A 25186-nucleotide genomic window follows, 5' to 3' on the forward strand; every position below is an offset into this window, starting at 1 on the left:
ACAGAATGTTCTAAAGCAACAACCAAGTAAGTGAACATCTTGGCTTAAAAGTAAACCCTTCCCAGATTATGATATTTAGTCTTTTACACAGCAAGAAAAAAGATTTACATTCTGAATAAGCAGTGTAGTAAGCAGACCATTTGTTGAAGTGCCAGTTTTACCTCAAATAAAAATATCAAACTGAAAAGTTATTTTCACATTGAATATAACATACAATGCCTTGAATATCTCTGACCAGAAATGTCTTATTACTGGGCAGTCCAAGAAAGAAGTGATTAGCATCCCACACAATCTCCAACACTTTTCGTCCTCTGAATTCTCTCCATTAAATCTAGAGTGTTATTGGTTGGGCTTAAAATCAGTGTCATAGCCATAGGCACACAATCTAATTATTAGATTGTGTGCCTATGGCTATGACACTGATGGCTAATTTACCCCGTAATCCATATTCTTCTCTAACAGAGTTTCAGACCTTGAGTTTTCACCTTATTTATACATTTGGACAAATCATTATTGCCTAGTATTGCCTGAATTAGGGGATCCTTATGACAAATCAATAACTGGATTCTATCTTATTTCACATTTGTTTATTAGACAATTTGTCAATTTTTCACCATTCCTGCAGAATCAGCTTACAATTTGATATTTGTCAACATCATACAAGAAGGAAAACATGGGCAGCTCCTCATCAAACTAATTTTATTTGCCACTGAAACATACATATAGTAGCACTTCTTACTGGGCACAAGCAGCTTTGGCTGAGGAAGGCTGGGATAAGTTAGAGGAGGGGTGAGGCAGGCACTGTCGTGGTAGCATGGGAGAGGTGGTAGGAGGTGGGATTGTATATTGGGTAGGGAGGTAGGGCTTGGGTATCCTGTTCAGCTAGCCCCGGCTGCAGCAGGGGGGGCAGGTGGCACAGGAGCAGGGGCAGGGGCAGGGGCAGGGGCCGGGGCAGGGGCAGGAGCCGGGGTAGGAAGAGGGGCAGAGGCATTGAAACACCCCCTCTTGTGCCACTGCATGTCCCGCACACGTCGGACAGACTGGATCTGGGGAGCGGGGGCATCCCAATCGTTCCAATGCTTGAAATCTCCCCGCTCAAAGATATACTGGCGTCCTCTATACCCTGGGTACATGTAGCCAACCCATCTGGAGAGAAGATAATCACATGATGCTGTACACGTAGTTCTGTTTGTCTTGTCATATAATACAATTATAGCTACCGGGTAGGAGCAAATAACCATGCTTTAGCGACTCTAGGGGCAAGACAACACAGGATAATCATGGAAAAACAATGGAGACAGGGACAAATATGAGGTTGAGTTCTTACGTTCCAGCGAGAGCCTTGACGCTTGCTACGCGGTCCTGAAAGCCATGCGCCCACAAACTGGGAACATCATCATCAACAATCTCCATCTTTCTACCACTGAAGTCAGCGTTCTCAAACAGATGTATCTTGTGATCAGATCCGTCCTATAAATGGTCAAAAGTGTACAAAATTGAGAACCCATTGAGTATCTAGGGTGATAGGATTATTATTAAATGTGAAGAATTTGGATGCATGGATGAATAACGTTGGGTCAATCTTTGACAATATCAATGGCTACAAAATGTATCAGAGGATATTTCACTATAATCTAAGTAATGTGCGGAAGTAGTAGTAGTAGTAATAGTAATATTACTGGAGTAGTATCAAACTATTAAGTGACATTAAGTACATTTATAATTGAAATCATGCAGTGTGCACATCCTTATTGTGTTAGAGCAAATATGTGGTGTTCATACATGTTTTGTTAATAAAGACTTGTGAATATCATTGAATGAAAAGATACCCACCACTTTCAGTGGTCTTAGAGACAGGAAAGAGAAGCTGATCTGACTGTTGGTCCAGGTGTCCCAGCGAGGATATTCACCCTTGTCGAGGATGAACTGCTCACCTCCAAAGCCTTGACGGTCATAACCCACCCAGCTGAATTGAGAAAAAAGGAGACATGCTAAAACAGTGGACAGGAAAGGAAAAGAGAAACGTAAATGGAAGATTTGGGATTTTCATGGTTGTCTTTAATATATTGAAAGAAAAATCACACAGGTGCGAAGTGAGTGCCTTTTATCATGATGATGATAAAATGTTTGCCATTCACTTGGCAGCCACATGTCATGGGGGGCCACCCACTAGCAACAACATGGCGTCATGGTAATTTTATTTTGCCATTGACTTGGCCTGAAAGGTTTATACGGAATAAAAATAGCTGCCACATGACATCACGGGGATACACACAAAGCCACGCATTGGAGCGTTTGATATGGCAAAAGATTAATGTTATTTGGTTGGTTATTTTGTTACCACAAAGACAAGACATTGTTTGCAGTGCCATTCATTTGTACATTTTTGTGTGTCTTCGGTGAATGTGACAATATACTTACGGCCCTGACTCGACCAGGATAGAGCCCACCTTCTCAAGGCCCTTCTCTGATACATCTTTGCACTCTGCAGAAAACTCAGCCTTGGTGCCCTGGAAGTTCTCATGCTCAAACAACACCACCTGGGCCAGAGAGTGGCAATGAGGAAAGTTGAATGGGTGTAGCATGGTTCTCTCTCTCTCCAGGGGAAGAGAGCCAATAGTGTTGCTAATAATAATAATAATAATAATAATAATAGGAAAGTAGGAGATAGTTCAGCATTATAAGGCTCCATTTGATCCGGGTGTTGATGACAAAGAATCTATCCCTGGATAAACAACGGTTAACTACATAAATAAGAATGAGAGTTCAGTTTCACTTGATGGAGGGAGGATTCTGATACCTTGTAAGTGGCTCCAGCTCCGCCCTGGCTCTTCCCAGCAGGCAGCTGCTCAGGGGCACTCTGTTGCTCTGACATTCTCCTGGTCCACTGGTCCGCCTCTACTGATGAAACAAAATCACACACCCGCGCACGCACGCATGCACACACACACACACAGTCTGAAGTTTCCCTAACCAAAGGTGTCTGGTAAGTACGTCTGTCCAAATTAGGAACGATGTTCGGCCCTTGAAAACGTATTTATCAAGAAAATCCCTCATCCACAGATAATAGTCCATTTGTGGTTAGTTGGGCTTAGTTGACCACACCCACACACACCACACCGACATCCATCTAAAGTCTGTAGTAAATGCAATACTTGAACCAAAAGCCTTGTTAAAACACATTTAACTTTTTTAACTGTTCTCTAATCCTAGCATACGCCCTTCCCTATTAATCATTTAATCACTTCAGCTCTATAAAAAAATATAATAAATATAATCTACAAGCTCTAGAGATCTACAAGCTCACATGCCTCAACAAGCTTGCAGGTCTGCTAACATTCTCGCATTCTCAAGTGTTAGTGGCCTTTACTGGTGACTTTCAAATGTACCACATGCACGTAAACAGGGCTTAAAGCAACAAAAAAAATCCCAAGACTGAAAAAGATTTTTTGCAAATCTGCACTGATCTCATTAAATGACCCCTATGAAATCCTCAGGACTGAAATCCGTCCCCAGGACTGAGAACTTTAAGCCCTACGTAAACTACTGGTACAGAATACTACATTTAACCCATTTAGACCTGAGGACGCATGTGTGTCATATTATAGCTTTAAACCCATTTTGGGCGGGAACCCCTTTTGGTGTTTTAACTAAGCATTATGTTATACTTTAGCTATTGAAAAATAGCAGCCACCGAGTGGCGCGCTATGAACTTGTAGGTCTGCTATTTTTGAAAAATCGTAAAAATGCGGCACAAATATTTGAATATATATTCTTTCAAAGCGAACGTTTTTTTTATTTCGACGTCAGGCCTGAATGGGTTAATATGTCCATGCTTTACCTGGGTATGCCTGATTGGAAGCGGTAATGTCCCTCTGTTTTCAGTGCCACTTGTTGGTGTTTGGTGGGGATGAGCCACTGGAGCGCAGGGGCAGGGGGCTATTTATGGTTTATTTCTGGCCACAACAGCAGAAAAGGGGTGCTGTTGATGCAGCAAGTCTGTCACTCACATTGTGTCCATAACGCTGCCTCTCAATAGGCAGCTGTGTTGGCACACACAGCCCTGCCCATCCGCCCGGCTGGCTGCCAGTATGTGGTGTGCACGGGCACAGGGAGAGGGAGCCAAGAGGATTCAGCAAACAGCCCAGATCAGCACAAACGTGCAGTCGTGCACAGAAACAGAACCACACACACACACACACACCACACCCAATTCACCACGGGTCGTACACTCCTCACCCATTTATATTAACATTGAAGTTACTGTATACAGGATCTCCAACAATCATCTCAAAGTAACCGGTCACAAAACACTACAGGATCAGTTTCAGGTGATTTAGGCCAAATTGACATTGATTAAGTAAAAGTAGTAAAGAGCCTAACATCTCAAACCTGTCATAACAATACCACCCAAAATAGGGGAAAGTGCTTTTGAAAAGCAGCAGAGAATTAAAGAGGATGGAAAGTACTGTATGGTAAAAAAAAGAAAAATACCAAGCAGAGTCTGCAGCTCAACTCACGTTAATTTTTATTAAGAATTTACACTTTAGAACACTGGCCAGTACAACACAGTGCAATATACATATTTTACTTTCAAATAAAAAAGGAAACATACAGAGACAGATAAAAAATAAAACCTTAAATTGTCAAAATGTATGACAAAGTAAAATGCCATGTACAGACATAATAGGGACAATGACTCCCAACGATTCAATCATCACATTCACGTAGCACTGTAATAGCATTCCCACATGGAGTCTACCAACATATTCAGAACATTACTGACAAGAGGGGAACAGAGGTCAGTGCTACAGTGCATCAAGTGACAAAGTGCTTTATGGATGAGCAGAGCCAGGAGATGGCATGAGTTGAGCTCTTTACCAGGTGCAAAAATCTAATTGTTTTGGAGTGAAATTAAGTGAATAAGTCTTAACTGAACTCTGGCGTGGCGATGCCATACAATCCACCACTCTTACTGTTTATTAGGGTAGTGGGGGAAAACGACAGTGGACACAAGAGTACAGCACATTCTCTCCACCTTCTCTATGAGGACTATCAGTCTCTCAGCCACTCGGAGCACGAGCAAAGCTTATTGGAAATAGCATTTGTTTTCAAAGAAATCAAGAAAACAAGGCAACCTGACATAACATGATCCAGGTAAATTAAGGGGCACTCGTAATGAATGTATGGCTCTTGGGTGACACATTCACATAGAACATCGTCCCTGCAATCCTCATTCATTGTTGTCACACAATCATTTATTTGATCCAACCGAGTGAAAATGTAGGTTGATTTGAGTTTAGTGTTGACATGCCAGTGTGTTGTCATTAGTGTTTTTGTGCAGATTAGCAGTGTGTGACTGACATGCCAAACCTTCCCCACAATTTCACCACAAAGGAATCTAGTCATTGAAGACTTTAAAGTTTCACCACACAGCACTTGTAATGTTGTGAAGTCATGGAATATACAGGAGTGCTTCCAAAACTCATCCTTTTGTCTCTTTCAAATAAATGACAATACAAATATAGATTTTAATGATTACAGATACTAAAATAATATACACCTCCGCCGACAATCAGGTCAGCAGTGTTTTGTTCTCCATGTTCAAAGAATCATCCATGATCCAAAATGTCCTATGGCAATGCTTGAGTGACTACCGCCCAACAGCTTCCACTGACAAACGCACCGATACATCAGTGACTCCAACTTGTAAATCAATAATGTCAACTTGTCAAACAGAAAAAAAAAAAAAAAAAGAGTAAACGAAATACAAAATGTTGCTGAGGACATAGAGATGGTCTCTCCTCCCACCAGCGTGTAGTTGAAGCACTTCCAGATTAAGAGGCGTCGTGGTCCCACAAGTCAAGCGTTTCCTGAAATGCGTCCTGACAGGAAGTAACTGGTTTTCTCCTCCGGTGTGTCCCTCTCAGGGATAAAGTGCCACTATGCTGAGACCCTCCTGACACAGAAGAGCTTTCAGAGGAACAAACGGTGATATGGACAAGCGGAGCAGCCTGGTATATAGATATTTCCCTTGCCCGTTTGTTCCATTAGACCAAGACTCTCAGAAAAAAGGCACCATGCACATGTACACGACCCCAGGTGGGAAGAGAACAAAGAAAAACAAAAAAAAGATTGGAAATACATCAGCAGCAGCATAGTCCCGACCATAATCTCCAGGTCAAAAGTTAAGGCTTCGGTTTCATACAGATTCTTCTTTTTTTTTAAGGCAACCTTGAAGAGAGAACGGAGAGGTTAATTTTAATGTTTGACCACATGTTTGCTTCCATTCCAACATGCAGTGTGCATACAGTGCAAAACAACTTAGGCCCATGTGTAAATAATATATTTACAAATAATATTTGAGAAAATAACGTAAAAATAGCTCACCGACTCATTCGCTTAGCTGTCATTTTCATATTGACTCAAACGCTTCTTAGACTTGAGCTCTCTCAACCACTGTGGCGATTCCTCCTCACTGAGAAAAGAGACAGACATAATTAAAAAGGAAGTTCAAGGCAGGAAACATTGGTTGGAGTCAAGAATGAAGTATGGAAATCGAGCCTGTAGTTTTACAAATGTTGTTTGGGATCAGACCGACAAACATAAAAAAAAGCACACCCGTGTGAAGTGAGGGGCGCTCTTATCATTATCATACATCATCTCAGGAACAACTGCATTTATGTGCTTGTTCAACCGATTTGCTCGTCTACATATGACGTAAACTTTCCCTTCATTGTCAAAGGCGTTTAATGTTTGTGTTGCCACAAATTTACATCATATTTGAAGGACATATGACCTAATTTCTCCTTTCATTGTCAATGGCAAATATGAGACGTGTGGGGACAAAAGCTATATATAGTAGGGGCTAGCGCCCCTCAAAATCTAAAGGAAAAAATATTATCAAATGATTGTACTTTTCACAAGGATAGTAGATAGTTTAAAAAATAACTAGTATTAGCATTTTCTTTTCAATACATAGTTTGTCTTTATTTGACTGCATTTAAGGGAGGAGGCATCTCTGACACACACACACACACACACACACACACACACACACACACACACACACACACACACACACACACACACACACACACACACACACACACACACACACACACACACACACACACACACACACACACACACACACACACACACACACACACACACACACACACACACACACACACACACACACACACACACACACACACACACACACACGTTTCCCTAACCAAAGGTGTGGTATATATATACTGTAGGTATATTTACGAGCTGGTTGAGGGCTACATGTTGCATTCAACGGCAACAATAAAGCTCTGCTTCACACACACCAAAATGTGACCCAAAGTGTTGCTTACCCATTTTCTTTCCCGCCAGAGGGGGGCAGTACACGTGTTGCCCGTGGGAGGAAGGGGGACTTGGGAGAGCGAGAGAGCTGAGAAGGCGCAGGGACATCAAGCTGACAGTCCGATTCCCCCCTCTTCTTAAGCTGGGCCTAAGGACCATCGTCAAACAAATCAACAAATGGCTCTTTTGGAGCGGGAACTTTGGGGGATGGGAGGGGTAACAATATACTATACATATTTTGTATGCTATTCTTTTATTAGGGTTAGGGTTATGTTATGGACACTCAGCCATCTCTCAGCCAACAGGTGATTTCATTAATTACTATCCAAGTCCCTGCACAAGACTGGACTGGACTGAAGAACTCTGACAAACTGCTTCACAGCTCACCTTTAGCGCTGAAGGGTCCATTCCAGGGAACAGGGCAATTCTCTGTGGCTGTGAGGAAGCAGCTGAGCGGGAGTCAGCTCCTCTGGCCTGCTCCTCAGAGTCAGACTCTTCCGGTTTATTCGCCACCTTCTCCTCTGTGGCAGGACAAGAGAATAAACAAGTCACTGTTAAAGGTGTATCCACAATGTAATGTGACGGCCAGAGTCACAATTGACTCTTAATTGAGTAATTGACTAATTAACAGGTCATCACCACTTAACGATGATTGACACCGGGCAATCTCCCTGCTCAGGACTGAAGTTGCCACAGGTGTGTGACTCAGAGGAAGAGAAGTTTGTATGCTGGCAGCAGCACTTCATGACAGTTGTCCAGCACTCTACTCAACAATCTTTACCCAGTGTTGTTCTTTTATCCTTGAAGTGGCTCAAGTTGGAGCAAACTAACTAAACAAACTATATGGAGTAAAACACCTGGGGCGAGGTCACGTGCACGCATCCTCCTCGTTGACGGCAGACTGCTGGGCGAGCGCTGGGCATCAGCTATAGCTATAGGTTGTCTCCATATATGGAGCTCAATGTGAAAGCCTTCGTTATTTCACCTAGAGCTCCATATATGGATACAACCAATAGCTCCATCTATGGAGACAACAGCGATATCCAGTGCTGACATCAGACTGTAGAAACCTCATATGGATATACACGCCTGGCATCGTCATGGTGATATGTACTCAGTTGGCTGGCATCGTCATCATGACACGCATCTAGTGAACCATATATAAGCAGAATCCGAGGTTTATGGAGCTAGGAGCTATGCTCTTCACGAGAGACTCCATTGCCTTCCGGACGAGACAGGATAATTGGCCTTACAACCCAAATGTCATCAGTGATATCTGGCTTTCCAACCGGATATCGTTTGGTTAAATATGTCTGCATCCCGGTTAAGTTCGGATCGGACACCACTGCAGCGGGATCTAACGAGACAAGTTCAAGCTATCTTATATGGTCCTTGATGTCATGATGATGATGTCACGATGACCTGGGCACCTGGGGGCTTGCCTGGGGTGACCAGGGGGCTGATGTCACGATGACCTGGGGGCTTGCCTGGGGTGAGCGACAGGGATTTGAGTTAGGTGACATGACAGAGTGACGGGAATTGTTGTGAGTGACTTGACAAAAACGCAAGGTTTCATAGTTATCTACGACCTTTGGTCGCAATAATTCACTAACTGTGGAAGCAGGCCTGCAGATCTTCAAGCTCCACTGTGTTTGGAATCCAGGGAGAATTGGAGCTGAGGAGTGAATTGTTTGGAGCAGGAGTTGTCCTTCAGGATTTTCTTGGATTTGCCTGCGTTTTGAGTTAACCATATTCACCTAAGGAACACAAAGGTAACCCAACTCCATATATGGAAAGTAGGCCTGCTGAGAGCAAGAGGAGTTTGCTCCCCATTGCCTTAACAGCAAGAGGATATTTCCCATTAACATTGAAATTTGAAGAGGATCTGTTTGTTTTGTTTTATTTGAATTTAACTGGTTTATTTCCTGAAAGCTCATTTTGCTTTATTTTTCAAAAGGTTGAATTATTCCAATTTGAAGATTTTTGAGTTGAACATTGATTGAAAACTTTGAGTATATTTTGGTTTAGGGGTTTATTATTTGATTGGTTCTGGATGAGAATTGAGGCTGAATTTTGAATGCTATTTGTGTTTGATTTTGTTATTTTCATTGAAAGCCAATGTTGTAACCTAACCCACCCCTGAGTTAGGTGCGCCACACGGACACCATCACAGAATGACATCCGTATTTACAGAAACACTCTTGTTGTGGAATGATCAGCAGATAATTGGTTTGCCAGAGTGCCAAGATGACTAACAAATATGAGTGTTATAGAAAATACCCTAATATTCTACTTTGTAATAAAATTCATATATTTTTGTAAGATTGTAAGGTGCTGTAGCAATGCACTGACCTGTAGAGTCTCTGTAGCGCCAGTCCTCTGTGGCACCAGCCTGTCCCTCTGGAAGGACAGTCAGGGCAGTGTTCTGACGCGCTGCTCTGGAGGGCCGAGACCGAGGTGCCCGCTTCTTACCCAGCTGAGCTCTGCACCGGAGAGCACTGGTGTCCAGTAGAGTGGTAGGGACCTGGAACAGAAAATACTTGAACAACAAAACCAAGACAAATCTAGAAAAAGTGCCCCTCGGGGCACAGGTCTCCACCAGGCCAGGTCAGGTTGTGGCCTCCTGGTGGTGCTATAACAGGCCAATGTGAAAAGGGTGCCATTTTGTTCTTACACAATTGATGGCAATTGGATGATTTGAGGCATTTTGTTCAAAAAATGTGTTTTGCAAAAATCCACCTGTTGGTGGCGCTATAACAGGCCAATGTGAAAAGGGTTGGATATATTCCTCAGCCTAGTAGGAAAGATTTCACGTAAATTGCACGTTGCGTTCATGATTTGAGGCTTTTTGTTTCAAAAGGGCCAATCCTGCAAACTTTGAAAGCCAATGTTAGCCAATTAGGATGGAATATGAAATATCGGACAGATCCATCTTGAACAGATGACTATAGAGATAGTGTGCAATGATTTGCGGGATTTTTAGACAGAATCTGGAGGAGTAATATATAAAAAGAAAAAGTCTGCCTCCTGGTGGCGCTATAACAGGCCGTTCTGGAAATGTAGGGGCAGAGGTTCATTGTTGGCATCCAGGGAGTGTGTTTGGCATCGACCGGGTTAACGGTGCCGGAGATTAGCTGTTCACAGACGGACGGTGGAGACAACAAGTGTTGGGCATGGCCAACATCAGCGTTAGCATAAATCTTAAAATGTCAAGTTCAAAAAAAAGAGGAAAAAAAAAAGTGTTCTGACTTACTGAATATACCATTTCACAGCAGCCTATTTGGCTTCCATTAAAAAGTTATATCCTTCATCCTTTGAACGATGAGCTAAAATGCTATCCAAGTGAGCTTTAGCCTACTAAAATGTAACTTGGGTTACAGTACACTAGACCTGCACGTGCCCATCGGCCACCCCGTTGTCAACTTGTCATAGCACCCGTTTTAACTGTCTGTTTCCCACATGGAGATCTCTGTATCTGCCTGTGTCTGAAGAAGGCAAACTGACTGACTGTGAAAAGTGGAATGGAGAGGCTGGAAATTGCACAGGTGAGGGGACTTGGCAGAGCTTCGATTCGTTTAGCAGCGTCAGCTGAGTGTAGTTCACTGTGATTGGTGTACTTTTGTGGGGACTTTGATTGGTATAGCTACAATGTCAGCTGAGATGTGTAGTTCACTCCGATAGGTCTACTCAGTGATCACGTGAGATTGTACACAGCTGTCACACATTCCATGTGATCATGTTGATTACCAGTGGGTTGTATAAAGATGTGTTCCTGTGTCCACCTTTAGTCTGAGGAAGAGCTTTGTGCTCGAGACGTCAAAGTCACCTTATGGTGCAATAAAGGCATCTGTTACACATCGGAGCCCTCAGTGTACGAGCGTCCTTATTTGTTATCCTTGTATACTACTCGCCGTCGTCGCTCAGCACCCGTCCAAGTTTGGGTTGGAAGTGCATGTCTTTGTTCTTCTCCCTACTCGTGTAGTGACACATATACAGTACTGTACATACATACAGTACTGTACATACATACTTGCAGGGGACATACTAATCACCCCCGTTTCAGACAGTAGTCCCATTCAGAGCATACAGTACAGTCAGGACGTACCTCTGGGAAATGAAGTGGTTCAATCTCAGATGGGGACAAGGGCGAGAGGCCGTCTGGAGCGTCAGTGTCGATGGATGGGGCAGGATCCTCTGGCGTCTGGGGGGGAGTTGACTTCCTTGGTGAGGGACTGAGGTTGCCGTCAGAGGATGGTGTAGCTGGAGTCAGGCTAGATGAAAAAGGAAAAAGTCTAAAGTTAGGCATTGCATTTGAAGCTACAGAACTACGGCTGAGCCTTTCTTGTAAACCCGGTTTCAGTTTAAACACCATGTGTGTATTATACCATATTCTTATTCAGGATATGTACTCTGTTGTGATGCTGACATCTGGCCACAGGAGGTCAGTAAGGGACCGCAATGAGAGGTGCAGATAATGTGATTGCTGGTGTAGAGCTCTATCGGTCATTTTTGCATTTAGGGGTTAGGTGTCTTGGTCAGGGACACTTCGACACAGTAAATCGGTGACCTTGCGATTACCAGACGACTTCTCTACACACCAAGCTACATATTGAGCTACGTATTATGGAGAATGGATCCTCTAACAGTGTCATGCACTTCTCAGTGAGCTACAGCCCATTTCCAAAACATACAGTCTGCCCTGATAACATAACATTGGGATGGCAGTAAGGCACACAATAACCATCATGATTCAACTCATCAGCAGTGCTGATATCTCAGCACTGCAGTGCTGAGATATCAGGGAGCGAATTGGAGCAAGAGGAAGAATAACGCTAACTTTATTGCATGATGGTCACACACACAGAAAACAGATCGGTTCTTTTTGGCAAGCAAAGCAACACAGTCATGTTATAGAATATCGTCCCATTACATCCCCTTGAAAAAGCTGACATCTGACAGCACTGCGACTTTCCAAAGATTAGAGCCGCTCAGGGAGAAGACAAGACGTGATAGAGCTGATTTCTTGTTATTGCTGCAAACATGTGATGCTTTTTACGGATCAGAGGGGTGTTAGATTGCAGATTATAGAGGTTACTGAAATGTATATATAGGAGGAGGGATGAATCAGCAGTATTTAGAAGGTCATCACTGCACACCGGGCAAAAATGCAGGGGGGGAGGGCGGCCGCTGGTAGGAAATGAACAGTCACTTATGGAATAAGATCCAGGGACGTGATCAGAAACACAATAAAGCAAGAACAAGCAGGAAAAAGTATTTTGTGCCATTCAAAATTAATGAGAGAAGAGTCCAAAGGAATGGCCCGCATATCTGGAAGGCGCTAAATCCGAAAAATGCCATCCTAGGGGAATGGAGGGAGTGAGACGGGCAGAGAGAAGGTCAAATAAATGTTAAGATTGTTATATGAAATGTGCTACCTGAGCAAGCAAGAAAAATAGCCAGTCCGTGAGTCACCGTGAGAGTGTGTGTGTGTGTCTCTACCTATCATCAGTGTGAAGCCCTGTCTCCCAGGTTCCGTACTGACTGTCTGTCTCATGGACCAGAGTATCTGTGTCCTTCCCCTCATCTTCGCCACTGCCACTCTGCTTCTGCTGCACCTGATAAGATGGATAGAGACAGACAGAGAAATGGAAAGAGAGAGGGATCGAGAGAGACAGAGATAGAGAGAGAGACAAAGATGGACAGACAGTGGAATAGAGAGACAGAGGCAGAGAGAAATGGACAGATAGAGGAACAGAAAGGGATGGAGAGAAAGAGAGCAATTATTGATTAATGGCCCCTACACACTGCACGATATTTGCTCCGATTATGCTGTCGGCGCTCGCTGATAAACCCCCGGATCTGACGCAAGATCGGGCTTTGATCGGCAAGGTTTTGCTCGCTGTGTGTGAAAGGCTCTGCGAGAAGATCCAGCGGCGATAAAAGCGCTCGCCAATGTCTTCTCGAGATGTATTGTCTTCTGAATATCTAGCAGGTTTGATATTTGACTCTCTCACCGACTGGACATATACCGTATGAACTTAGGTTTTAGAAGGCCACAGGTCGGAATGGGTTAAAGTGTAGTTTAATGACAACCTGGACTTGTAAGTAAGTAAATGATTGGAGGCAATCCCGTTTATTCCATCAGCTGCACTTTGAGATCTCAGGGGGGTATCTGGCCCCCCTGAGATGTACGTGTTGAAAATGAAACAAACTTTAGAGAGAGTAGCTACCATCTTAAATGTATTGTTCAATGATTAGCTCATGTGCAAAGTGGCATCATAAAATATACAAAGTGCAGCTAAATTATGACTATACAGATACTATATATTATAGCAAATTATATGCACATGTGACACACACACACACACACACACACACACACACACACACACACACACACACACACACACACACACACACACACACACACACACACACACACACACACACACACACACACACACACACACACACACACACACACACACACACACACACACACACACACACACACACACACACACACACACACACACACACACACACACACACACACACACACACACACACACAAATTATAGTTTTGGGGCTATGACCCCTAGACGACACTAGGCCCATCTATTGGTTGTCTGTTAAGTCCATCTATCAGCATGGTCTGGACTGGGACACAGCACCCTGCAATTCACAACAGGCCACCTGGAGATGTCAAGTTCAGCAAGTTTAAAATAAATCACACTTGTGTGAAGTGAGGGGCACTCTTATCATCATACATCATACATCACATTCCGTGCTCAGCCAGTCAAATCATCACAAATGACATTTCGGCCAATCACTTTTAGCGTCTTCACTTTTCTGACCTCACTTTTATCCTCAGTACGTACTTTGCTCAGCCAATCAAATCATCGCTATGGGGTGATCAGCCAATCATCAGCCAATGTTTATGTTCACACAAATCCTCAACGCTGGGCATAGGAGGGGCTAGTGGCCCTCAAAAACTAGAGCACACCACATCCTCGTTGTTAAAGAGAAGCCCAACAGATTTTTTTCTAGTACCCTCAATTGGGCAAGGAATAACTCCCAATACAAAAACCTATGACAGGAAAAGAAAAGAAAGGGTAAGGTAGAGACAGCATAATGTTAAACCTGCTCCCATTATGTTTATCAGCGATATATGAGACAATAAAACACAATAGGACACGCTGGCAACAATTACACCGTTCAATCAACATGACTGAATCTGAAGATAAGGAACGTAGCTTGAGAAGTGGGAGGATAAGAAAAAAAACATGGGTTAGAACAATAACACACTGGTACTGCCAAATAGTACATGGCCCAGTGAATAATGGACTAGGGTTGGTTGATGGTTCCCAGCACCCCCAATGTTGGATAGCTGACAGAGCTGCTGATAGCACTACATTGTGTGGAAGCCGACTGGCCAGCAGTTGGTGTGTCGGATAATGAAAGGTAACGGGATGAGCTCATAGGGACAAGGAGAGGGACATGGAAGGGTGGGCGGATGAAGAGTGTGTTTGCTGTCTACTGAACCATGCTTCTTTTAATGAGGCTGCTACAGAGGGCACACTGTCCCAAAAAACACACAACACACTGCTCCCGTTGCATGCATGCGCATGAACCGACGAACCTGGCCCATATAGGAAAGATTTTAATGTCTGAATACTCCTGCTCACAGGGCTATGTCACCTACTATGGCATTGCCCAAATACTGTACGGGTGCCAGGGTGAAGTGGTTAAAAGTTTCTTGCACAAATTTGATTGTACAGATGCACTTTTCATTTAGTTTTCAGAGTTAACCCATTTAGGCCTGAGGCCGATTCTAAAAACGCCTCTAAATCCTGACCTAAGTTTTCTGAAAAACTTCAAATATTTATATATCAGCATCGAAAGTTTTACATTTTTGAATACTGTACATACTGTACAGAACCCAAAAATGGGTTCCCGGCCTGAGGGGGTAAAACACCAAAAGGGGTTCCCGCCCAGAATGGGTTAAGTGGACTGATCAGTGATCCTAAATTAACAATCAAGTCCATATAAGCAAAACTTGTTTTGATTCATGACAGACACAGAGGTAAGCTAAGTGCAAAATCCTGAGCATTATGATAAACAACGAACATGAAAGAGAATGTCATTCTGAGAACTTGAGACAAAATCGTAGACAGAGAAACATAAGACAGGGACTGACCAAACCTAACGGAGAGACAGAGGACAGGGACTGACCAAACCTAACGGAGAGACAGAGGACAGGGACTGACCAAACCTAACGGAGAGACAGAGGACAAGGACTGACCAAACCTAACGGAGAGACAGAGGACAGGGACTGACCAAACCTAACGGAGAGACAGAGGACAAGGACTGACCAAACCTAACGGAGAGACAGAGGACAGGGACTGACCAAACCTAACGGAGAGACAGAGAAACATAAGACAGGGACTGACCAAACCTAACGGAGAGACAGAGAAACATAAGACAGGGACTGACCAAACCTAACGGAGAGACAGAGAAACATAAGACAGGGACTGACCAAACCTAACGGAGAGACAGAGAAACATAAGACAGGGACTGACCAAACCTAACGGAGAGACAGAGAAACATAAGACAGGGACTGACCAAACCTAACGGAGAGACAGAGGACAAGACGTGGAGAACATAAGACAGGGACTGACCAAACCTAACGGAGAGACAGAGGACAAGACGTGGAGAACATAAGACAGGGACTGACCAAACCTAACGGAGAGACAGAGGACAAGACGTGGAGACATAAGACAGGGACTGACCAAACCTAACGGAGAGACAGAGGACGAGACGTGGGGAACATGACAGACAGATCACAAGAGTGACCATGAGATGATCATGATGGAGGGCAAGCGAGACAGACTGAGGGAGGGGGAGAGAACGATAAAGAGCAAGCGAGAGACAACTGTAGTACCGGATATCATTAATCAACTATGCCTTTCCTGAAAGGAACAAAGAACAGCAAGGATAACAGTGAGAATGGCATTCAGCACTGCTCCCTCCATCTGAAAAACCACTTGAACTCAAGTACATCCTCTTTTCAAGGCTCTGCGGACCATCATGCTACCACTTAAGCCCTATACTGAAAATAGATTAACCATATATAGCAAAAAATTGTATTTGGGACATTGTTTTGCATTAAAAAAAAAGATTTATACTTGTAAGCACCCAAAACAGCTAGCTCTTTTATGTTATGCATGTACTGTATATGTTACTGTGACTGTCATATGTTTTTGTAATGTATTTTAAACCTATTCATCTGTTAAATGTGAGGACCTCAATGGAAATAAGTCCCTGGACTTTCATGTGAAAGTCCTCAAAATGCTGTAACCATGTGGTTTTTAATGCGTTTCAAATCAAATCAAACCCGTGTTCCAATTGACTCCTCACCTGTGAACAAAGCCCACGTTAGAAACAGCTGAAAATGAAGGTATTAACATGCTTGCCTGTGACTACAGGCTATCTGGTGGTCTCATGGATCGATACAAACAATGTGTGGGCCTTCCAGAGACCAGGGCTCAGTCAGAAAGAGCACGCCACTGCATTTAGCCTGCCCGACAGTATTGATGGGGAGAGCATTTACGCAGTGCTACGCTAGCTCCAACAGCAATCAAGAGATCAATGGAGCACAAACGTTTGGAATCCACAACAGTTCCTGATCGGTACCCTTGCTGAATCGGTAGCCTTGCTGATCTTTTAATAATAATATAATGGATTTGGCCCTGAGGTGATAAAATGCACCATGTTGAAAAGCTAAATGTACAAGACTACGCAAGTAAAGTCTGAATACATCAGCTATCTACTCTGTGTATGGTGCTGTATTGCCACATACCCAAACCACACCCTCACTTCAGCAGCACAGAGGAATATGTCATGAGCAGGTACCTTTACATAGTTTACCTTACCATGATGTAACTTAATATATAAAATATATATATCATGGCAAGGTGACTACACAAATAGCGTTAAAATAGCCAAGTCTTAATTATCTTAATGACCAAACATTATATTTCTATACTTGCTTTTATAAAAGAGCAGACATGGTTTTATTTGGAGATTTTAGTTTTTGACCTAGTCGGCCACTAATGTCTATAGGCCAAGTCTTAAGAGAGCCACCTATCAGTGTGCTGAGGAGGTACAATTACTGTGCTGAAACGCCTTTATTGACAGTGGCAGGGAGTTGGCCCCCATGCTATCAACAACACACACGCATAATACGGATGATGAAAGAGGCCTATCTAGCTAACAAGGTCCAGTAACAGTGATTTAGAGCCATTGAGAGGCAGACTTTTCCCTTAATAACATTAGCAAAGGCCAGCTAGCCTCAGACGAGGACAGGAAGGGTGCGCCGGGGAAACGACAGAACAATGAGCGGATGAATGGAAGGATGAAGGAGAGAAAGGGCTGATCACCGAGGGGGATTGACTGACAATCTGACACATGTAGGAGGAAGTGTCTGGAACCAAAGCCTTGGAAAGTTCTGCACGATAACAGAGTAATCTCAGATCATGAAGCATTCATGGCCCACAGAAAGAGTTCAACTCTGTTTTTTGAGTGGTGCAACCACTCCAAGGAACAGCAATGTTCGTGTTCACCTATGTGTTCACCCATGTGTTCACCCGACTATGTCACTATGAGCACGAGTACCAATGACTACCAAAAGTGGCGCTGTTGTGCCAGAAACAGAGAGAGAGAGATAGTGCTGCACTGATGCCTGCTAATGAGAGACAGAGAGAGCGAGAGAGGGGGGAGTTGCACCACTCAGTTCACACGGGTGTGATTTTTTTAAAACAAAATAACATCCTTTAAAATACAGTATTTGCTAAGCTGAATTATCGCCCAATAATTGAATTTTATTAGTGGATGGAATATAAATGTGCATAAATTCGGATTTCGTTTTTGAAACTTTCACTAACAGTGAAATGGAGAGTTCATTTCTGTACGGGGGCTCTGTGAAAAGGGAAAGTGCACTGTAACAACTAACAGATGGTCCTACCTGGAAGCAGAGCACAGCGTGAACAGCTACTCTACGTAGAATTAGTGTGTAAATGTCCAACCACCATCTCACTTAACTCATGTTCATATGAATTTGTTCATGTCACCGATATCCATTCCCTATGAACACCAATAGACTGAATGTTCTGAGCACTAAAAGGAAAAACTAAATAAAATAGAAAGTGGCAGTAGGTTTCTCTATATGCCTCAGTATCTTGGATATTACAGTTAGAAATGGTTGATGTGGACAAAATCAAATATCACAATATTTTTGACCATATAACTAATTGTGTAGATATTGTATTGCGATCATAATATACATTTCTTTTAATATTTCAACATTTTCTACAAGGGGCAATGTGTTTGTTGTAGCCTTGTAAATCGGTTATTTTCACCATTTTGGAAAATGTTGGTCAAAATAAAAGACAACACTTATGCCATAGCACCAATATCCTAGAGATATTCAAAACACCTGCTCCCATGAGCACTAATCTCATATCAACAACTGGGCATTCCAGCGCCATGTCAGAGAGGCTTACAATAAGACTATTTTGAAAACGAGACACTGTTGTACTTTTCTTACATAAGAGGAACAAACAGACCTTAGCCTCAGACCTGCACAACGCTGCCTGGAATTAAAAGTAGAACAGAATGTTAGAATGTATCAAGTCTGACTTGGCTTAAGTAGTAAGAGCTAAGAATACAACCGATCCCTGATGCGAGCTGTCAACCAGGATGTACATAGGGAGAGGGCTATACCCTGGTGAGCCACATATAGTTAAGGAGTAGAATTTCAGGAAGTAGGATTACTCAGCCTGACAACTGGAAATGATCTAGACCAGTGCTTCCCAAACACTGGGTCAGCACACATTTGTGGATCGCGGACACACTTTTATGGGTCAACAGTAAATAAATACCCCTTTTTCAGAAAGAAAAGGAAAATCACACCCGTGTGAAGTCTTATGATCAGTAATGGTCAAGAGGTGCACGCACATCCACAAATTTCAACGGGTGCAGGCTCCAAAAAAGTAAGACGGTTAAACGGTGCGCGGATCTCCTCTCTCCTTTCTTAGCGCTCTTATGATCATACATCATCTATTCATTGTCTATGGGAAATTAATCTCTGTGTATGACAAAATAGGCGATTTGCTCGTCCACATATGACGTAAGTTTTCCATTCATTATCGATGGGAAATTAATATTTGTGTAGGATGAAATAGGCGATTTGCTCGTCCACATATGACATACATTTTCCATTCATTATCAATGGGAAATTAATATTTGTGTAGGATGAAATAGGTGATTTGCTCGTCCACATATGACATACATTTTCCATTCATTATCAATGGGAAATTAATATTTGTGTAGGATGAAATAGGTGATTTGCTCGTCCACATATGACGTACATTTTCCATTCATTATCAATGGGAAATTAATATTCGTGTAGGATGAAATAGGCGGTTTTCTCGTCCGCATATGACGTAAATTCTCCATTCAATGGGAATTTAATGTTTGTGTAAGACGAAAATCTACACTATAGCTGAATATCAAAAAATATTTTTCAAAACAAATTCATAAAATCTATAGAATTCCATTTAGTGAAAATAGATCTACAAGTTCACAACACGTGTTGTGCGCTTGTAGATCTGCTATAGCTAAAGGTTTGGGAACAACTGATCTAGAAACGACAACGGTGGGAGGGCGAGGGGGACAAAGACATCTACAGCATTATCCACATTTGTTTTAGCAACCTAGCGCTGCAATTTGTGAGCTTGTAACTATTAGGTACATTATCATCAGTTGCACGTGGAAGTTTGCACACTAAAAAGGACAGCATTTTGAGTGAAATTTGCGTTTTCTTTCTCTTTTTTTTTTACCTAGTACATTGTGTAATAAAATCTCTGTACGTCTGTCGGTGTACACATCTGTAGTTCTCCACCTTCCAATCTGTGAACCCATCAGCAAAAAAGGGACAAAACAGCATAGCTCAAATCTGTTCTTGAGAGATTAACCAACTTCTAACTTGGCGCGCACCTCAGAGGACCAGAGGTAATGCGGTTTCCGGCGTCAAGCCTGTCGGATAAGCGGTTGTCCAGAATCTAGCTTGGCTAAATCGCTATTCATAGTACGACAAAGTCTAGGCCTTAAGGGGTTAACAATATATATACAAACAGTGAAAACAGACACCTATTTCTACAGTTTCACATCTTACATGTCAAGGTCTCGCCCTCAGTGCAAGGGTGAAATATTCATGCCGACTGCTTGAGAAAAAGAATGGTGTGTGTTAAACTACCGGTACAGTCAGAGCTTCAGTTAGTATGTCAAACAGCCTCATCACAATGTTCAACACAAAGAACAGGTAATCCGTGGCATGTTTATTTGATTTATTGTGACAGTGGGAAACCTGAGAGGCACTCACAGGACAGAAGGTTCAATGTGAATGAAACATGGCGGCCCATGTTGCTTAACCTTTAGCCAACTTCAGACTACACAATCACAAAAAAAAATGGACGTCTGGTCACCCAACCCCCACCCTTTGCACCATTTTTAGGTAAACTCTTCAAAAACATTTCTAAACACAAGATTAATGTTTCCCTGCTTTTGACCTGCTTTTTGTGTTCCTGCTGCATTACTGCTCCTGCTGCATTACTGTGTCGCCTCGGGCAAGGCCACACAGCCACACAGTGACCTTAGAAACCTGTATTGCAGTAGCTTGGCTGAGCAAAGACAAGACTGACAGATCAGCCGTGAATGATAGCATGTGGGCGCTGAAAGGAGTGAGATGGATGGGACACAGCAGGGGGCAGGCAGCATACAACAACATATCAGTCTAAAAGAACCTAACAAGACACACACAGATGCACGCCCTTGACTAAGCTGTTGATGATGGACGGGGTCTTAATGAAGGGAGAAGGCGAGAATACAACTGCATGGTTGTGTACTCTTGTGTGTGTGTCTCTGTGTGTGTGTGTGTGTGTGTGTGTGTGTGTGTGTGTGCATGCACGTTGGAATGCATCAATGTCTAATACATGGAGATTGAGTATTGGCTTTGAATACTTCACCAAATGCAAACATACCGGCATGAGTCACATAACATGTCATGATGAAATACAAAATTATACAACTTGACTTTCTGCCCTTTCCTCACCAAGAAAAAGCGAAATGGCAAATGTATAATGGTAGAATGCTTTTTGTGTAATAACCCTGAACAAATGGTATAAGTAAAGTGGATACTGTTGAGCAATGGATTAAAAAACAATAAAAGTACAGGCCAATAGATAAAGATTAGTTCAAGGAATTGGGAAGAAAGCCAGATTAATTTCACTAGTGTGTGTGTGTGTGTGTGTGTGTGTGCGTGCGCATGCGTGCGTGCGTGAGTCGTGCGCAGACTGCGACTTTAGGAAAGAATCTTCTACATCGATTATTAAACTTGTTGTATGTAAAAAATAAAGAGTATTATTACAATGAAACAACCATACAAAGATTATCTCAGGTGTGTGTGTGTGTGTGTGTCTTACAGCTACAGGGGTGTTGGGTGCGGTGTTTCGCCTGCGTAGTGACAGACGCTGCTGGCTACGCAGCGAGAACCTCCTGAAGGACTCCCTGCTCCGTGAAGCAAGAGAACGCAGAGAGTTGGTCCTCTTGAATCCTCCGGCCCCGTCTTCTCCCCGGCCGCCCCGCTCTACTGCGCTGGACACGAGGCTGAGCGCCCCCTGCAGGGAGCGACGGACATTCCCCATCCACCCCGACACCTGCGAGTGGGCCACCGATAGCTTATCCCCCAGGTACTCCATAGCAGAACAGCAGCAGTTAAGCCTTCTCTGTGAATATAGAGTCTTGCAAGTAAACCGGGTATGCTAATGATGAGCGATCCAAGGCACTCAGATCTCTGGAGGTCCGCCTTCAGAGGGGTCAATCCAACACTAGCATGCAGGGGTATTGGTGTACTTGTCCCTGTACCATGTGTGCCGGTATGTGTGCCACTACGCTGTACACACACAAATGTCACAAAGATGAATTCCCAAAAGCGAAGGAAGTGATTGTGGTTCCTGTTGTGTGCTGCTAGGTCAATGCGGCTCAAGTAGTGTAGTGTGGTTATTGGTAGCAGGGCAACAACAACACGTCTCAGCCGGTCAGATGTGGTGATGGTGGGGGGGTGTCTTCAGCTTGTACGCGCAACACTGCAGCAAACAGGAACACCAGCCAGTCGTGTATTAATATTAAAGGTCCTTTGCATTCATTCAGTTTAACTTCCAGATTTTCGGAATGGGCCTTTCTGCAGGCCAGTCTCAAATAAGCAGCAGGATTCCATTTTGGCTCATCACCTTCAAGGCCCCACGCTGTCAGGTCATAAGTGAACTGTGATGCTTACAGCTATTTTAACACACTAGGGGAATGAAATGCTTGCCATATGCTAAACCAACTGGGGGCCGTGGGCACGCAAGTGTTACGTAAGGGCGCTCTACCCTTTCAGTTTCAAGATTAATCTACGGGGATGGATGTAAACTTCTGCAATGACTCCACAAAGGTATCTCAATCCATCTTCCTCTGGCATAATACTATAGTAGTAGTAAATAGGGACAGCAGTTTATAGCTATAGAGATGTACAATATTATAACATCCTGACATAGCACTCACTTGGAACACAAGATTGTGGCATAAATTTACAGCACCCCCTTTCATCGCACAATTGCTGATGCTAATGATAACCACAAGAACACAGTCGGTAATGCTAGCTTGCCCCTTCGCCAACACTCCAGGTGTGAGCTCAACTGTCCTGTCCAACTCCCTCAAAACAAACTCCTCCGTCTTCACACATGGCTACGCAAACCTGAGAGGTGTGTTTCCAATGCTGGTGTCACTCTTGCTGAAAACACGACCACCGCGAAACTAGAAAGACAATGATTTCCAACGCATCTCTACAGTGCGTGACGGATGCAATGTTGCTCTTCTGGTCAATAACATGTGAGGAAGAAGAACGGACCGGGACATCAGGAAAACTGCTGTGGTCATTCGTATTCCCCCAAGTGAACGCAGAGCAGTGATGGCAGAGACGACTGGAGCAGACAGGAAGGGCGAATGCAGAGATCAGTGAGAGAATGATAAAGACGGAGGAGGGGGATAGAATGTTTCCCCCATTGCCTTTCCTGCAGGTACGGGCAGGTAGAAGAAAATGCGTCAGCCTCCTCGCACCGTGCCCTGTAGCACTACAGGACTCGCTGTCAAGGAGAAACTGGGTGGAGAGAGGGAGGGGAAAGTGGAGTCACACAGAGAGAGGAGGGGGGGGGGGGTGGAAGGGGAGTAGGAGAGCAGGGAAGGGGCATGTGGATTCAGAGAGAAAGGGAGGGAGGACTAGTGAAAAGGAGGGGAGTGTGAATCAGAAACAGAAAGAAGCAAGGAAGAGAGAGGAGAGCAGTGAGGGAATGGGAGGGATCTGATCCATTGCGGGGGGGGGGGGGGGTGATATATGTTCTGCGGAGCTCGGTCGCTCTCTCCCATTTATGTTGCTGTATAAAAACAACCAGGCACAGAGGGGCGCAACATGCTAAGAAATAGGACCAGATAACGTGCTAAGCAATATGTACAGATAACAAATGCCGATGCCGTCACAACTTCGATGTAAACTAAAAGATGACGGAAAGAGAGACAGGTGAGGGAAAGTGAGAAAGATGGGTGTCTAAAATAAATTGTGACGTGAACAGAATAAAATAATGAGCAGGAACAACTTCATGGGGTCAACTTCCAATACAGATGACATACATAAGAGACACAGAATGGGGGGAGAGGAAGAGAGAGAGAGAGAGATGTGTAATAGGAAAAAAGACAGGTGTGGCTGCATGAGTGTACTGGGATTGTGTACTTGCCAACCAGTCTGTCAGCACAACGAGAGCACACACAGCTATAACAAGTAATCACAACACTTGGGAGAGTTTGCTTAAACAAATCTCACACTGACTCATGCAAACAGGAGAGCAGGCCACAGAAGCATGAGAGTTTTCAAAGGCCTGATTTATACTTCCTTGTATGACCGTATCGCAGACCAAACATACCTGATCTATAAGCTCATAACATATCGCTGATGTGATGCGCTGTGAGCCTATAGATCTGCTATATAATACACTTCATATTTCTATTGTGGGCTTGCCGAAAGATCACATTTTCAATTCATGAAAATGTGTTATATTTGTTGAATGAGACGGTCATACATGAGGCATAAAAACAAGGCCCAAAACTACCTTGTTACAACACCAACAACTCTCACTTACCAAAGTCTTTGAACTGCTACATTCAAGGACGACAACAATAGTAAACCCAGATGAATTTCAGAGAAAAACCCCAAAACAAAACCCTATTCTCTCAGAGAAAACTGGGGCATTCAGTGACATTGAGTGAAGCTACAGTGCCGTCCACATACACCACCTGGTGGTGGTCTGGATAGCATTTCTAGGGAACACGGCACTAAAAGCAACCAATCAATTCTCTCTTGTAAAAAAGGTTCTCATTTCCCAGCAGAGCTCAAACATCCAACACTTGTTTTCCTCCGGAGTAAAATGGCTGCCTCCTCACCATTACTTGGACGCATATGGTAAAGCAAGCATTTTAACACAGATACACATATAGGAGAACAAAAGAACAGAACAAAAAAAAGTTCGATTTTATTTTTTGGCTATAATTATTCATTGAAATAGACTATTAAGGAGCTATAATAATATAAAATAAAAATATATAAGTTAATAAACTCATGTCACTCTGACATCATTCTTTGCTGAGAAATGACTCATGGCAACTGAAGATCACTTCCTCA

The 25186-nt window shown here is 43.3% G+C and overlaps 2 protein-coding genes across 4 annotated transcripts in view; both read right to left on the reverse strand.

Moving 5' to 3' along the window:
• Window positions 1-747: 747 nt before the first annotated feature.
• Window positions 748-3915, reverse strand: LOC306934616 (beta-crystallin B3-like). Of its 2 annotated transcripts, none has more exons than XM_079517262.1 (6): window positions 3842-3915; window positions 2801-2901; window positions 2422-2540; window positions 1834-1966; window positions 1328-1470; window positions 748-1146 (listed from the first exon to the last, which is right to left on the reverse strand). In XM_079517262.1, the coding sequence occupies exons 2-6, from the start codon at window positions 2873-2875 to the stop codon at window positions 879-881; spliced, it is 738 nt and encodes a 245-aa protein (XP_079373388.1). In that variant the 5' UTR covers window positions 2876-2901; window positions 3842-3915; the 3' UTR covers window positions 748-878. The 2 variants fall into 2 exon arrangements, with proteins under 2 accessions (XP_079373388.1, XP_079373387.1); XM_079517261.1 differs by having other exon boundaries at window positions 2801-2898; window positions 3842-3905.
• A 596-nt stretch (window positions 3916-4511) lies between these two features.
• The window catches only part of LOC306934664 (uncharacterized protein), a 34777-nt gene continuing 14102 nt past the window's right edge, over window positions 4512-25186 (reverse strand). The window contains exons 7-13 of one of the 2 annotated variants that reach the window (XM_079517332.1): window positions 12856-12965; window positions 11462-11627; window positions 9709-9880; window positions 7744-7877; window positions 7368-7504; window positions 6391-6478; window positions 4512-6234 (exon numbers count right to left, since the gene is read on the reverse strand). In XM_079517332.1, coding sequence (XP_079373458.1) covers window positions 6403-6478; window positions 7368-7504; window positions 7744-7877; window positions 9709-9880; window positions 11462-11627; window positions 12856-12965 — 795 coding nt within the window. In that variant the 3' untranslated portion in view covers window positions 4512-6234; window positions 6391-6402. Of the gene's footprint in view, window positions 6235-6390; window positions 6479-7367; window positions 7505-7743; window positions 7878-9708; window positions 9881-11461; window positions 11628-12855; window positions 12972-25186 lie in introns of both variants that reach the window. The other variant, XM_079517331.1, reaches the window with a different exon arrangement.

Source organism: Electrona antarctica, assembly GCF_951216825.1.
Source record: "Electrona antarctica genome assembly, chromosome: 12".
NCBI classification, from domain to species: domain Eukaryota; kingdom Metazoa; phylum Chordata; class Actinopteri; order Myctophiformes; family Myctophidae; genus Electrona; species Electrona antarctica.

Coding starts and splice junctions, on each gene's coding strand:
- LOC306934616 (XM_079517262.1), bottom strand. CDS start 2,875: ATGTCAGAGCAACAGAGTGCCCCTGAGCAGCTGCCTGCTGGGAAGAGC. Junction 1,967..2,421: donor ATCCTGGTCGAGTCAGGGCC/GTAAGTATATTG, acceptor TTCTCAATTCAG/CTGGGTGGGTTATGACCGTC. Junction 1,471..1,833: donor CTCTAAGACCACTGAAAGTG/GTGGGTATCTTT, acceptor GACCATTTATAG/GACGGATCTGATCACAAGAT.